Source organism: Cyanistes caeruleus, chromosome 3, assembly GCF_971803275.1.
Source record: "Cyanistes caeruleus chromosome 3, bCyaCae1.hap1.1, whole genome shotgun sequence".
Taxonomy (NCBI): domain Eukaryota; kingdom Metazoa; phylum Chordata; class Aves; order Passeriformes; family Paridae; genus Cyanistes; species Cyanistes caeruleus.
In genome coordinates this window covers 6054954-6071049 of record NC_141703.1, presented here as the reverse complement: position 1 = coordinate 6071049, position 16096 = coordinate 6054954, and the positions used below count along the sequence as shown (strand labels likewise).

Below are 16096 nucleotides of genomic sequence, written 5' to 3'. Positions count from 1 at the left end.
AAGTCTGATGCAGGCAGCAAAGAGGTTTGGAACTTGACCTTTCTAAATCCTAAAGAGATTCCGGGCTATGGAGACACATTTGCCTTTTTTTGGTTATTGAGAAATTCCTTTCCACCAAAACTGGTACATATGTATGAAAAAAGCAGGACAGAAACCACTGCAAAGAACAGCAGAAGAGTTCTTTCAAATAATGCATCTTAGAAAGAAAAAAATTACATCCAGAACCGTTTAAAGTCACATATAAAAACACAAGCTTTTAAAGTCAGGAAGTTTTTAGCCACAAAGAACTGATACCATGTGCAATATTCACCAAATGCCTTTTATTAAAAAGTAACATCTAAACATCTTTTGAGATCTAAAATATCAAAATAGTTCCCAAACTAAGATATCCCATCAGGAAATATTTCAGTGAAAGACACAAATTGGCTGCTGCAAATATGTTCTGATTCAGGCATAATTCCATAGGAATGCTTATCTTCCTTTAAATTTAGCACAGATTTAAGCCTGTCCTCCCAGACTGATCAGTGATTTGCAGGTGTCAGAGGTACACAGAGAGGCTGAAGTGGTGCCAAGTTTGACTCAAAACTGAAATCCCCCTTCTTGCTGCTGGCTGGCAGCGGAAACGGCGTTGGGTCTTGCACAACCCCAGAGTTTCACGTTCCTTGTGCACAACGTAATTGCATTCCCAGGGTGACTAAAAACAAGAAAAAATAGAATACGAACGTGGCAGACTTTAGCGACTGATGCTGTGACAGCTTTGTGCTGCGTGCCACCAATTCTCACGCTGGCAAAGATGTGCCAGCTGGGTTGAAGCTCCTGAGAGCAAACAAGGCAAACACTGATGTGGAGCCAAAAATGAATCTGTCCAGGCTGGGAACAGCATCTTTCAAACAGCCGGGTGCTGCTGAAACAGCCCCGCACCAGCACACCTACCACAGCTCCAGGTGTGCCTCTCTTCTCTGTCAAATCCCATTTAGCTATTTACAAAACACAAATCTAGAATAAATGCGCTATTTATGCAAATATAATGTAACACCTAATGTACTTTGAAACACAACTTTCGCGGCTCCCGGGCAGGATTCTTCGAGACCCCGGAGCGCCGCGGTCGCTGCCCTCCCCCGGGGCTGGACACCGATCTCCAAGAGGTGCCCGAGCGACGGCCAAAGCTGCCCAGGTCCGGCTCCCCAGCAGCGGGGATGGATTTGGGGAGAAGAAGCGTTTTCGGGAGCCGGGAACCCCCCTGGTTCCCTGTGGGAAGGGGTGAGCGGGGATGCGGCAGAGGCGGCCGGGCCGGGCAGCGCCGCAAGGCGGAAATCCCCGGCGGAGCTGGCGTGGGAGGGAAGGGAACGGCCCGAGGCGGGCAGCAGCGCTCGGCCCATCGGCTCGGCTCCTCGGCTCTTCGGCACGGCTCGGCCCGTCGGCACGGCTCCTCGGCTCGGCTCCTCGGCTCGGCCCATCGGCTCGGCTCCTCGGCTCGGCTCTTCGGCACGGCTCCTCGGCTCGGCTCCTCGGCTCGGCTCTTCGGCTCGGCTCTTCGGCTCGGCTCCGGCACCATGAGGCCGCGGGGGTGAGTGCTGGTGGCGGGGGAAGGGTCGCTGCTGCGGGGACACGGCGGGTCCTTGCCGGGCAGGGATGCGCATCCCCCTTAGCGAAACGCGAGGTTTGCTGCTGTAGGGGGCAAGGAAAGCTCTGCCGGGGCTTGGGCTGCTTAACTGGAGGCAGGGGCGACCCCCGGCCCCGGGACAGGTCCCGGGGAGCCGGGTGTTGGCAGAGCAGCCCGGCCCGGGGTCCCGGGCCATCCAGGGCATGTAACGGGCCTTTTGCGGATATTTGCAGCTGAAAGCTTGCGATGGGATGTGGCTCATCTGGCTTCTATTGCCCAGGGCAGCGCTGCTTTACAGCAGGTGTTAGAGAAGCTCCGCGGGTGACCTGCTCAGGGCTGGTCGGGAAGAGCCGTGTCACAACAAGGTGAGGGGACAAAGTGGGTCTCAGCAGCGGAGCAGAGCCCCCAGAGTTGTTATTGGATGTCAGGATATCTCTTGCCTGGCTAGAGTGTGCCACAGCAGCAGCATCCCGTGGCTTTAGGATGAGCAGTGATGAAAAAGTTGAGGTGTGGCTAGGAAGAATCTCTCACCAAGCAAGAACGCATGAAAGGCGAAGTGCAACTTTCTCCTGTTTCACACAACATTTAAAAAAAATGCAGAAGAGGAAGGTGTGGGAAAGAATTGAAACATTAAAAAAGAATTTTTTATTTTTTTTTTTTAATTAGGAAAGCAAGACTGAAGGAGGTAGTGCAGCTATGCCAGCACTTAATTAAGCTCACTGCTAGTGTGATGGGCACGGGAGCTGAGTGAACACAGAGGCAAAAGCAGGCAGAGCATTTCTCCCTTTTTCCAATTAAAGCTTGGAATTAAAGTTATTCCAGGGGAACATTGAGGGTTGATGCTGATCCCACAAACCACATCTGCGACTTCCTCCAAGTAGGAGGATGATGCATCTCTGGTCTGTCCAACCTTGACTGTGGCATCACTTATTAAAATCAGAAATCAAGATCTGCGTTGTGTACATACATATGAGAATCTGTTCTGGCTGAATATCTAAATGTCTGTTGGCATTAGCAAATGCCTACCAGGGGGAATTCCCTAGAGAGTCCCATAAGGATCAGCCAGTTATTGTTATCATTCTATTCAAATGAGCTGCTATATCCATAGCTTCTAACTTGGGTGGGGAATAACACAGGCATGGGATTAGGAAAGATTGAGGACTACATGAGCTGAGCTTGCCAAGACAGACCTCTAAAAGCCTGGCACAAAAGTGATGACAATGTAAAAAATACAACAAGTAAAATACAAATCCACATGTAAAAGCCACTGTCAGAGGCAGAACAGAATGCTTAGGTGTGCTTCCTTGGGTTTGAGATGGATTGCAGATTTACTGAAGTAATAGAGCAGAAATTCTCTATGCTGGGCATCCACTTAAACTTTTCAAGCCTCATCTATCAAATAATTTCAAAAGACACAGAAAAAAAAAATGAAGTATTTTCTTTATACAAAAAATAATACAATTCAGACTAGTTCTCCACTAAAGTTTCTCCAACTCAGTCTCTGGAAATGGGCCTTCAAATAGAGGAAGATTTTGTGTCAGGAGTGTCCTCCGCTTTCTGCATGGGAAGCTGAATGTGTTTGGGAAGATGATAATTTTCTTGAGGGGCAGGTGGGAATTAGAGACACTCCTCTGCAGAAGAGGAGCCCCAGGCTGTGCCCAGGCAGGTGATTGCAGTAAAGCTGGGCAGAAGCACAGCTTGTGCCTGGGAAGTGATGTACGAATTCCTGTGCTTGGCTGGGCAAAGGAGCAGAAGCTGTGGAAAAAGGGCAGGAAGCCAGGAAGAAAGGGGATTTTGTAAAGCACAGCAAAGTGAGAAGTGGTTGCTGGGGAGTGAGCTTAGGTTAGGGTTTGGAGGGAGGAGGGCCAGGCAGGGCAGGGTTGGTTTGGAGGGAAGGCAGTGACCGGTCTGGGAGGGAGACTCGAGCTCAGTCCTGGATAGAAATGGCCTGTGGGAACAGCTGTCCCTTTGCCCCAGGGCTCAGTGCTGGGCCTGGCTGAGGGCTGGGAGCACCAGGGGAAGGCATCCAGCTGTACCTGGGCAGTGTGGCCCCAGTCCTGCCTGCACAGGTGAGCTGGGGACGCTGGTGACAGCCCAGTGCTCCTGTCCCTCTGCCCATCAGCTCAGCTTTATTGCACCTGTTGCACCCGGGGCAATATCAAGGTGGGGATCTCATTCCAAAACCTTTCCTTCATCCTTCTTTCCCTTCCTACTGCAGTCTGGAGGAAAGAGAGCACAATGTGTAACTAGGTGTGGTGGTGAAAGGCCATTTTAAAGTAACTCACAGTCCATTTATCTTCCTTAAAACCCCTGTGGGTTGAGGATGATAAATCACTTGGACTTTATAAATGGGTTAAACTGGGTTTCCTGAGGCATCCTTTCCTTCAGGGAAACCCCTGGAGAGATTTGCCCCTGCTGAGTAATCAAACAGATCAAATTCTTCCCATCAAAAACCTTTGCACACCTCTCCACTATCAGCAGGTTTCCTGTTTACACATTTTTACTGAGTGCACAACCTGGTGGGCAGCATGGCCAGCTGCTGTTTGTCATTTAGCCAGACAAAACCATAACTCCTTGAGTTCCAGCAAAAGACTGGAAAACCTGTTTTTGACCTGTGCAGCCACTGTCCTTCCCAGTGACTCAGACAGACTCCAGAGCCTGTTTGTCCAGCAAGCCAATCGATTCTTTCAGAAGAAAAGACAGGCCCAACACCAGCCTCATGCCCTCTGCCCTGATTCCAATATTAGTGCATTTTGCTGCTATTCATGGCCTTGGCCACCAAACCACTGCTGAGTTCTATAAAGAGAAGTTTTGCAGCTGTCAAAAATGCAAATCCTTAATGAGGCACTACGTGGGAGCAGTACCTAATTTACCTACTTCTGCTGCTATATTAAAACAATCAAAATTGGGTTTGTTGCTTATTTAAACATAAGAGATGCAGAGTCACTTCTAACACTCATTTGCTTTTTTGTTTTAGGTATGGATTTCTATTACTGCTCCTTCATAGCCTGAAAACAGGTAAGTTCAGAAAAACTCAGTAAAAATTAAACTGCCCTCCCTTTAATACGTCTGGCCAAAGGCACAAAGTAGTTGTAAAATGTACAATATGAACATCTCTGTGTTTTCTACAACATCCTGAAGAATTCTTCAGTGTGAAACATTTCTCTGACATGCATCAGGGAAAGAAGGCACAATCAATTTCTAATCAGTTTCATTGCAGAGAATAGCCATGGACCTTATGGATGTTCTTGCTCAGATAGCTTTGCTTGCTTTAGAGACCTCCCTGTGTCAACAAAAGGCCTTAGAAGTGGAGTAATAAGAGCTGCCTGTATATATATACATATATGTATATATATGTATATATATGTATATATGTATATATGTATATATATGCATGCCTGTATATTCAAAAGTAGAATTATACATCATGGTATCAAGTAGCCAAAATCAGTAATTTTAATTCTACTTATTACTAGTAAATTTACTTCTACTATTAGTGATTTAACTTTTACTACTGTTCTAAAATATCCCTTGCAAAACAAAAGCAGAATTAAATCACACCACCTCATGATATTTAAATATTCTTAGAGTTCTCTCCTCTGTTCTTGCTTAATCACTGGGAAGGACCTCAACAAAGTCACCAAGGAAACTCCCTGGCCCCAATATCAGGACAAACTGTACTGGATTCATTCTCAATAGATGCTGGCTGGCCTGTTTCTGGCCAGTGATGGAGTTGCACCCATCTTGCCAGGGCTTTACTTTCCCTTCTGTTCCAATGGGTTTCCCAAAACCTGAGCCAAGGAATTGTGTTGCAATTCCCGTTTCAAGCCTTTTGCTTCCAGTCCCACCCACAGAGTTTACCCTGGTGAACACCCTGCCTTTCCTCCTGCAAGCACTGTGCCTGCCTCAGTGGAATTTTTAGACCAGGGTGCCCAACTCAGATGAGTAGACGAGCAATTTCTGAGTCCAGCCCAGCCTCACAAAGACAGGTCCCCCTTCAAGGTTGACACCTCCCTCCCACCTCACCACGAGCTGTTTCTGCATTTCCAATCCTCCACTCCTGTCATCTTCCTTTCCCTCAATCCCTTCCCACATAATCCCTTCCCCCAGCTCTAATCTCTCCCATCCAGCCCCACGCCTGACCCTCTCTTGCCTGACACAGCTCATACCCTGCTTTGGTGCCACCAGCCAGCTGCACCAGAGCGGTTTTGGCTGCTCTGGAAGTGATGGATCCAGCAGGGAGTCTGTGGGCAGAGCTGCCCAGCCCTGTGGGAATCACTGACCTGTTCTTTCTGCATCAGCTTTCAGCCACCTTTGCCTTGCTCACACGGAGCAGAGGCCACCTTTCCTCTGGAAGGCAGGAAAAGTGTTCTGTAAGCCAGATACAGTCATGACTTTACCTCAAGTGACCCTCAAGATGTAAATGTCTAATGAACGTGGCACTGGAGGTATCTGGGCGTGCTGGTTTGCCAGCTGAGAGTATTTGTTGAGAGGGTGTCACTGATAGTAGCAGTAAAATGTGGTTGCTTTGTCATGCTGGCTTTGAGAAATACTGCTTTTACTCACCTTCTTAATTTTTTGTGTCTCAAAATAATGGCAGCACTCTTTCTTATCAATGTTTCCACTTCTTGGGATTTAAGGGGAGTTATTTGGAATTTTTCTTAATTAAAAAAACAAAACAAAACAAAAAAAAATCCCAAAAAATAAAAGGAAAAAAATGATTATTAAAGCATTAGGACATGAATGTGTCTGCAGTCAGTTTGCAAAGTGACATGTGGGTACCCATGGGGCTAGGAATGATTAAGACTGGTTGGCTCTCAGAGAAAAGTTCCCTTTGGACAATGCACAGACAAATGGACATGGAGAGAATTAGCCACTGGAAATTTGGGGGGTAGGAATGCCTATGAAGTGAGCACACTCACCCACCTGCTTTAAAACTAATACTGGAATCTATATGTGGTAGAATGTACTTGAAAATAATTACTTTTTTCTCCACAAAACCTCCCTTTTTTCTCTTTCTCTCTTTTAATCTTGTAGTTACTGCACTCGAGAAGAAGAACATCATCAGTAAACTTGGAGACAACGTCACACTAAGTTGCATTTATACCAAAAAAAACTTGCAATTAAAAAATCTACGGGTGTATTGGCAAATAGCTGATGATTCCTATCAAGAGAAGTGTTCAGTTGTACATGCACTGATCTCTGGCCAAGATGATAACACAAATCAGTGTATTCGCTTTAAAGACAGGACTCAGTTATTCTGGGATAGGTTGGAAAGCGGTGATTTTTCTCTGCTATTGCTAAATGTCAGCCAGAGTGATGGACATACATACAAATGTGTAGTGCAGGAGAAAACTGAACATCCCAAAGTGATTCACCAGGCAGAAGTGGCTCTCAGTTTAGCAGGTAAGAACTTGTGTCACTTTGCCTAAATTCTCATTTCCGCTTTTCAAATTTGAGCTACTTTAATATTGTATTTAAGCACACCTTTAATTTTTTAACAGACTTTCAACTACTTTTCAAACTACCCTTTGATGAAATGAAGTCCACTTAATTTAAATGTTACTGACAACAAATGTAAAACTTGGAAAAAGCATGTGAAAACTATTTACTGAGCATGTGTTTCTTTTCCTCTTGTTTTTCATGGATATGAGGGCTCTTGCATGTGACTGGGTGGCAGCAGCTTAAGTTGGTCCTTTCTTCCTTTGGCTTTGGCTTTAGCTTTTGCCCCTCCCAGTGATTCTCTCAGCTTACAGACCAAACCTGCAGGCATTTCTCTTTCAAGCCATGAGGGTGGTGTGAAATCCAGCAGCTTGGCTTTAGAATGCATCTCAAAATTTTGCCTTTTCTGTATGTTTCAAAATGCCAACAACTGTTTCTTTTTCTTCTCGCTCTCCAGCGAGTTACAGCCAACCAATACTCAGTGGACCAATAAGAAACACTGACAGCCCTGGAGAGGAGGTGACCTTCAACTGCAGGTCTGGCAATGGATACCCAAAGCCCAATGTTTACTGGATCAATAAAGTGAACAACAGCCGCCTGTCTCCATCAAAAATAGAGATCATACCCCACGACGATGGCACTTTCAGCGTTTTTAGCACGCTGAAGGTGAAAGCCACTTCTAACATGCAGATAGAGTGCTCCATAGAGAATGAGATGCTGCAGGAAAATCTGTCAGCTAACTGTAAGTTCCTTCATGCTGCCTCATGTTTTCTAGGTAGCAGGAATATCAACCAGCATGTCTCTTAGGTGTGCACTAACGAGGGCTATGCATTAATTCAGCAGTACCAAAAAGTGCTGAGAAGATCTCAGGCTTTGTTTCAAGCTCTAGTTATGCTTAGCCATGGACTTGATGTTTAATTCTTCCTCGCTGAAGTGAATAACCCACCAAGTGTGTTATGACAACAGCACTGAGAAGCTGTTGCATCCAAGGAAGTTTCTGAGCTTAACCTTTTAGTTCCTCAGGAACCTGATGGTTTGGGGAGTCAGGTTGTTTTTTAAGGGTCACCATACAGCAGATCTATGATTTCTGACCCCCTACTCAATGGCCTTGCAACACTCACATTTGCTTTTTACTCTGCCTAGTTCCAAAGTTCAATTTTCAGTTTCTCCAAAACTCAATTTAATACAGTGCATGACTTAAACTAGGTCTGCAGTAAATGGGCAATATGAGCTCAATAGAACAATGTAAAACAGCACAAGTATAATGATATTTATTGCTGATGTGATGATTAATAGTAAAAGCAAGTATTTAGTCACTCAACTCCTCACAAAACTAGAAAGCTTTTTTAAAAAAAAACCAACCTGTTAACAAGTTATAGTTACAGTCCGACTTCTGCAGTTCATTATTTCCAAAAAGCTGTGTAGAGAATCTGTCTGGAGTGGGAAGACTGATCTGGAGGTGGCTGTTTGATCTCATTGCTGTTCCTGGTCCTGCCTCCAGCCAAAATTTTCTCTCAGAGGTGCATCCTGGTGCAAGAGGTTGGAATGTTTCCATAACTGTAGCTGGACACCCACAGCTAATTTACCTGAGCATCCCAAACACTGATCCCATGACTGTAGGCAAATGATAGAAACTGTTTCCAGGAACAAAAATTGAATGCATGACCAGAAGTTGCGCAGTAGAGTGTTTATGTGATTATACACCATGATGTCATCCCAAATTAAAGGAAAAACTAAATAACCTCATCATTAATTTCCTAATGGCAGTGTCATGTTGTCTTCTGAGGGAAAAGACCTTCATATTACTATTTTTTGGGGGTTTTTTTAAGCCTCACAGTTGCACTTGATAGAGTAAGAGGTGTGATTTGAAACCTTCAGTTTGCAGCAATGAGTGAAGATTCTTCATTAACTTCAGGGAAACAGGTTTTCACCCATTTTTCTGAATACCATCAGATTTACATTATAGATCCTATATAGATTTATTTTCAACTGAGTCTAGATACAAGTCCAAACATACTCTCTCACAGTCTCTCAAAGCTGGAGGGAAAGAGGAAAAAGGAAGAAAGAAGTATGGATGCACTATGATGACAGGGAGGAGTAAACTGGTATTTAGACATAATAAGTTGGAGATGAGTCTCGCTCAGAAGGAATCACCAAAATCACAGTGGTATGAATAGCACAAATCTTTAGTCCTTCAGACTTTTTTTATGCATGCAAAACATGGTGAAATATTTTCCTGGTATGAAATGTGAACATTTACACTGATGACATCCTTTTCTATTTTATTCTAGACACACAGCAGAAGAAAAGCACTGGTTCTGGCACAGAAAGTGATGAAAATCTAGGCAAAAAAGGACAAGGTGCTCAAGCAGCTGGCATCATTGGCATTGTCTTTGTGATAGGTCTTCTAACTGGTTTAATCTGCTGGCTGTGGAGAAGGAGGTCCTCTAATCTAGTGTCCTATAGAGGTAATGAGACACTTTGTTTGCATGACTAAATTATAATTCTTTTTCACTTGCCAAAATGCTTGATGTTATCCAATAAGAAGAGATAAAGTATGACTAAGCTGCCTGCACATGGCAGCAGTAAATCATGCCCTTATCAAAAACTTGGAGTGCTCTGGGAGGAAAAGTAGTGCCCCAGGATATATTATTCTTCATGTTTTTCTCTTCCTGTGTCTGAGCCTCACAGGAAGTAATTTCTGGATGTGAGAGTAATTCGGACTTTGTGTCTGTTCAGGCCATGGCTTGTCTGTGATTGTTTTGTTGAGCTGTGATCCCTGCAGGCTCCTCCTGGACAGATGGCATGAAACAGGACTGGGGTCAGTAGCTCACTCACTCAGCACAGTTTGAAGCAGAAATCAGAGCATAATTCAGTCCTGAGAGCTTTAGAGTCACTGGCTGGATGATTAAGATCCTGTGTGTGACTCTAAAAAAGCTCTAAAAGGCTTCTTGTGGACCAGACTGAGTCTGCCAATGCAGCTGGGCACTTGCTCTAAGCCCTTTTGCAGCCACCCAGGAGCTAATATCTAAGAGACAGAGCAGGGACAAGCACACTTTTCATGGACAAGGACAATCCATGTTTTCAGTGCGGGCTCTCTTCCTCAATGTTAGCAAGCTTGGGTGCCTCAGAAAAGACCAGGGGAAATCAGGGTAGTGATCTTGTCCAGGATCTGCAGCAGCTCTTGTAGAGGTCATGTCCTTCCTTCAGAAACAACCCAAGAGTGAGGCAGGACTCTGTCCCAAGATGAGGAGCAGGGCTATCGCTTCAATCCCAAAATCTTTCTTTTCTGAAATGGTGGCTGAGGTTGTAAGCATATAGAACATTGGCCTGCATTTTACAGAACATTTGGCACATTGAGCCCTCAGCTTTGGTGGATAATATTAATATTGCTTGATATTAATCTCATTTTTCTGAAGACTGTGGTTATCTATCCCACATGCTAAAACCCATGCCTTTGTTTCAACAGATGGCCAACCAATAGAAAACCAAGGAGGACTCAACTGTAAGTATTAAAAATATTTTGTCTCAAGTGACCTAACTTCATAACTTCAGTACTCAAGTTCAGCACAAGCCTTTAGATTAGACATACTGGATGATACAAACTGAAGCATTTTTTAGGCATTATATCCTAGGTGTTCTTTAACAGGGACATCATTTGCATCATGTCTGTGAGCCTGAGCCTATATACACTCAATTCTAAAATAAACCCTCCTTTCCCAGAAAAAACACGCTCTTCAGACCCTCACCATGTTCATATTTTTATAAGCAAGAATGCAATATTGCAGGCCAGCTGGTTTACAAATTCATTTGTTACTCGTAGTAGGGAGAAAAATGAAAATTGGGTGAAAAAAATTAAGACAGATTTGGGAAAAAAAAAAATAGAAGACTTGCAGGAGTACAGGGCGAAATCTGCCAAGCTGATATTTCATTTGGTAGTTTCTACTGAAGCTAATGACTGTTGGCTGTGTGTCTCTGCAGAACAGGCAGAAAATACTGTGGTTTCACTAAAACTGTCATACTTAAAGAATAGTTTGATGTAGCAGATGCTGTGAATGTACCAAATTCATAGTATCAAGCAGAAGCAAAATAACTTTTAGATTAAAGAACTTTCTCTGGAACTTCTTTGACAGTCATGGAAACTGGGTCAATGGTCAATTATTTTCCAGACTGCAGCCTGATCCCCAACATTTGTGTTTGCTAAACATCAACAGGCATTGCACTCTCTCCTGCAGAGCATAATCTATGGAGGAGGATGGATTTTCTCTTTAAAATAAAGAGACATTTTGTCCTTTTGTTCCTGGGAACTGCATTAACATAACACAAGCAGTTGATTTAAGGTCAGCTTTTCTTCTCCAGACTTACTTATACCAGGCCTGTCTTGGTTAGATCCCTGGATTTAGCCCATTAGTAAAAAAAAAAAAACCCAAAAAACTCTGTGAATAAATAAGAGTAAATATTTAACTTGTATTGAAGGCTGCTGTAGCATGATTTGTTCATTAGGAACAAAGCAAAGGCACTTTCCAGATGCTGTCTTTTCCTTGTCATTTCTCCACTCCACTAGTGGAAGAGGAGGTGGGACAGCAGCCTTGGTGTCTCACTGGTGACAGAGGCTGTCCCACCTCTCAGGGCCATGTTCTGGGCATCCCAGTTTAAGGGCAACTTGGATCAATACCAGAGAATGGAAAATGCTCCAGGAATGTGATCTCTGGTGAGAGACTGGTCATGTCTGTTTAGGCTGGAGAAGGCCAGGCTGATTAAGGACACAATAACAACCCTCTTCAGAGTGTCCTTCGAGAAGGAGGGACAAGTTATTTATTGTGCTAACCCAGCTGACACTGCACTTAAGGCATAACAAACTTAAACAAAGGAGATTTAAGCTAGTTGTTAGAGGAAATTGTCTAAGGGTAATTACCCTTAGTAGTTGAGCACTGAGGCAGAGTTTGTCCAGGCTATCAAGTCTCCATCAGTCCAGGTTTGTTGCTTTGGTTTTTTTTCTTAACAAAGGAAAAAAACAGTACCTGTCTGAAATGATTTAGAAATAAAGCTGGTACCACCTTAGTACAAAAGATTGGATCTAGGAGAAATTCTAGCCTAACTCAGTCATTATTTGGTGTTCTCAATCCTGTTGTGTGTGGTAGATGGGGGGTAAGGCCCTGGGGAAGTGCCCAGCATTTTGCTTTTCAATGCTGCTGTAAATGCACTTCTGTTTCTGGCTCCTTATGAAGAAGGTCAGGTTGTTTCATGGCAGTAAGGATCCTGAATACTGCAAACCAAAATGGGGCTACTGAAACTAACCTTGCTGATACAAAGGCAAAAAAGAGTTTGGAAACTGTGAGGAAGGTAGACTGTAAAGAAGAGTAACTCCATCCTGGTGGGATTAGTCTCTCCAGGCACCCATTCCAGCCAGTGGGGCAGGATGCTCTGGTGAGGAGAAATTCAGAGCTGGAGCAATTCTGAACTATCAGCTGGAAGAATCCCTTCATTTCCTGAGAGGAGCCTGAGGAATTTGTATTCTCTTGGCCACAGAGAGGCTTTGTACATCTCATTCTCTGAAATAGTTTTAAATGAACCCAAGGTAACACTGCTATCCCCTCACATGGGAGGCCACTTTTTCCATTTGCACAGAGAGGCACTTCCAGGCTGTGGCATGAGGACAGAAAGCCCCCAGTGTCTTGGGTATCCAGGCAGGACTTCTCCCCAGTCAGTTCTCTCTCAGCAGCATGAGTGTGTGTTTCCATAGCTTTGCAGCTTGCTCCACAGGTTACATAGGAAAAGCAATGCTAGGAATGATAATTTATGGACAAGTTTTTTGTCTATTATTTTATAGAAAGAAGTTATTTTGTTTTTACAGCACCTGCATAAATGGAAGGTCTGCCAATGATTTGGGCAGCTGGAGATGTGTCAAGGGAAGCATCACTCCCTCAGTGCAGCATTGTTTGTGATACAAGTGACAGATTTCTGCCAAGAAAGATGGCCAAAAAAAATAAAAAATCTGCTGGATTTTCATTCCAGCCACTGACTGTGTCCACAGAAGTCATGTCACCACTCCAGCTCAGCACTTTGGACAGTCCTTTGTGACTGTCAGTAATTTGGGCACCTGTACTGGGGAAAGCAGAAAGCCTGGGACTCAGCTGCTCTGTGCCAGACCACTGAAAGCTGGTGCTTGTCCAGTCTCTCATCACTACCCTTGAGGACTGTCAGGAGCAGAAGCAGCCACATTTCAGGAGCGTGGGACATTCTTGCTGTCACCTTACCCTGAGGATGACTACTGCATGTGAAGAAAGGCAGCTAAAACAAAGAAAGAAAACTGAAGGACTCTGCAGAGTGTAATTTGTGACCTCTTCCATGTTTCTCTCTCTCTCTCTAGAGTACAATTCTTTTGTTGTCTGTTTGCGCCAGCTGTTACTGGGTACAGAACCAGGCAGAACACTCTGACCCACTCCTCCAAAACCAGGAGCTGCTCTAATGGGGTCAAATACTGAATGTGTTATCATAAGAGAAGATGCCTCCTTTAAGCCTTGATAGCAACATTTTGGTTTTTACCAAATATTCCACCAAAAAGGGGACTTCCACCTTCAACAGGAGCCAGCTGTGAGAAAAAACAGGCTGTGGAAATCAGACCAATTAAAAATAGTGCTCTCTGCTATGTAAATGTCATGTTACCTGGACTTACCCTTCTCAGGATGGAACAAAAACTGTGGTTGAGCTCTGCTTGATTCAACTGAATCTTTATTTAAGCACTTTCCCATGGTTTCCAGGGAGGATTTTAAACTGAAGGTTTTAAACTGAACTTGTGATTGTGTCTCATCCTTATACGTGTCCAACAAAACAAAGAAGTGCAAATTCCATCAGTGTGTTGTCCATGAATATCCAGAAAGCCAAGAACTACATTTTCCTTGTGCCAGTGAATGTGCCTTGCTGTGTCAGCCCCAAGTCAGCCAAACTGACTGGCTGAAAATCACACAACAGTAAGCTTTGCTGATGATCTTGAATTTTAAAGGAGGAATTTTTACTAGATCGCTTGCCTAGATGGAACAGTTTCCCTATCTTGTCATGGGAGGCTGGAGATTGTTATTTTAAACAGAGCTCTGGAAACACTTGACCTCTTCTGCACCAGTTGCTAGACTAAAATTGTATGATTTTTGTGAATAAATCACAGCCTTGTTTATTCTTGCTCTGTGCGTGAGAAGCATCAACTCTGAGCTCAGACACTGATTTTTCATATCAAGATCAGCTTTCAATTCACAGACAAGTGAAAATTCTGTTGTTCCCACATCATGTGGAACCAAGACCATTGGGCAATAGTGCAGCAGTGATCTTTTGTCAAACCAATTCCCCCAGGGAGGCTCCCAGCTGAGCAGCTGTGCTTCTCTCATGTCAGTGAATCCAGATATTAGATATTTTCTGAGTCCAAATCTAGCCTTCAGTGTACCCTAAAGGGAATTTGCTTGAGGAAAGCTTGCAGACACCTCAAAAATGTGACCAACATCTGTGCAGATGTGCAGGTAACCATTTCCTAGTGGTTCATAAAAAGTCATAATAAAAAAAAAGGTATTTCCTCCTTATCTGTCACATGAAATTGTTCTGTGCAGCCTCTGGTGCTGCTGTACCTGACAGGAGCCTTCCCTACAAGTAATTTTCCACTTTTATATTCTGCAACTGTAACAGTTCAGAGATGTAAAAAGTGACCTAGCAGCCACTCCACAATATGGTATTAAAACAAATTTAGTCTGGTTGGATTTTCTTACTTCTGGGCTACTTCATGAATACACCTAAATACAAAAACCTTTCCTTGAAAAATCTGTGTTTTCATTTAGCTCTTCTTGGAGGTCAGCAAATCCTAGATGATGGTTGTTATCATTCAAATGACTTGGGAATTTTGTTATAGCAGTTTTTATCTTCACATACTGTGTTTATATTTTAAATAAAATCTATTCATTCTTCTGGATGTTTGACTAAATCCATCAACACACAGAGAAAAGTCAATCCAAGCCATTGCCCCCACCCAAAGTGGCAGTTTTACTTTTAGCCACATCCCTCTGTGCTCCTTTTCAAAGCCCTCAGGCAAGGGGAGACAAACACAGCACAGAGCTGACCACCTTTGCTTTATTTTGGCTCACACAACAAAACCCCTTGAGCAACACAACAAACTCAAAAAAAAAACCAGGCAGTAACCTGGAGGCAGCACTAAGCCTGAGCTGATTCATCCATTTCTCACCCAAATTTAGATGTGCAAAGATGCTTCCAGAACTGAAACCAGCTCATTGCACTCCCCCAGACCAGTCTTGCACGTGAGCACCAGCATCCCTCTCTTTGCCTTCACTAAGGACAGCAGCTCACTTAAACACAAGTACAGGAAAGCAACCGTTGATGCAGCTTTGGAGGAAGACTAATAAATGGATTCACTTTCACAGAAAAATGAGACTTTTGTTGTGGCGTGGCTGGTAAACCACAAATGGAAAGCCCCAAGAGAAAACAGACATTGCTACTTGGTGATCTGAATCCATCTGTCCTGTTGTCAAACTCACTAGTTAAACCTTTTTACCTATGAGAGCTGAAATATCTCTTTTGCTCAAGAAAGCATTTCCTTTCTCCAGCTACCCTGACTCCAACATCTGTCCTCAGTAGCCACTGTGCTAGGTGAAGAAAACTTATTTGTTGCTTTCCCAACTTGCAAAGTGAATCTTTCTCTTATTTGTAGCAAAAATGCACAAAAGGTCACATTACCCCCAGGTGTAATTTCTCTAACCTCTCTCTTTTCCAGAGGAAGAGAAACTGCTCTAAAGAACAATTGAGTACAGCCTAACTCCACAGGAAGAAAAAAACCCCAGCCCCATAGCTGTAGGGCTCTTGGGAATTTTCTTCTCAATATGTGCTGGGCATTAGGGCCTTCACCACCTTCATGGTATGATACAGGATGGAATCATTGTAATCTGGTCCCCACGTGAGGATTGTTGTGGAGCTCCTGGGGCATGTCTGGAACAAGGACACAAAGGTGACTGGGGGGCTGGAGCACTTCAGTGATGAGGAAGAGACACCTCAAGAAGA

The 16096-nt window shown here is 43.9% G+C and overlaps 1 protein-coding gene across 4 annotated transcripts; it reads left to right on the top strand.

Annotated features, from left to right (window-relative positions):
* The first annotated feature begins 307 nt into the window (after positions 1–307).
* Positions 308–14996, top strand: ICOSLG (inducible T cell costimulator ligand). 4 transcript variants are annotated; one of them, XM_086879652.1, is made up of 8 exons: positions 1493–1524; positions 1837–1968; positions 4581–4621; positions 6641–7009; positions 7503–7787; positions 9337–9513; positions 10515–10550; positions 12900–14996. In XM_086879652.1, exons 2-8 carry the CDS (start codon positions 1850–1852, stop codon positions 12908–12910), a joined length of 1038 nt encoding a protein of 345 aa, XP_086735778.1. In that variant the 5' UTR covers positions 1493–1524; positions 1837–1849; the 3' UTR covers positions 12911–14996. The 4 variants fall into 4 exon arrangements, with proteins under 4 accessions (XP_086735776.1, XP_086735777.1, XP_086735778.1 ...); XM_086879653.1 differs by lacking the exon at positions 1493–1524 and adding an exon at positions 1558–1660; XM_086879650.1 differs by lacking the exon at positions 1837–1968 and having other exon boundaries at positions 308–1567.
* Positions 14997–16096: the final 1100 nt, after the last annotated feature.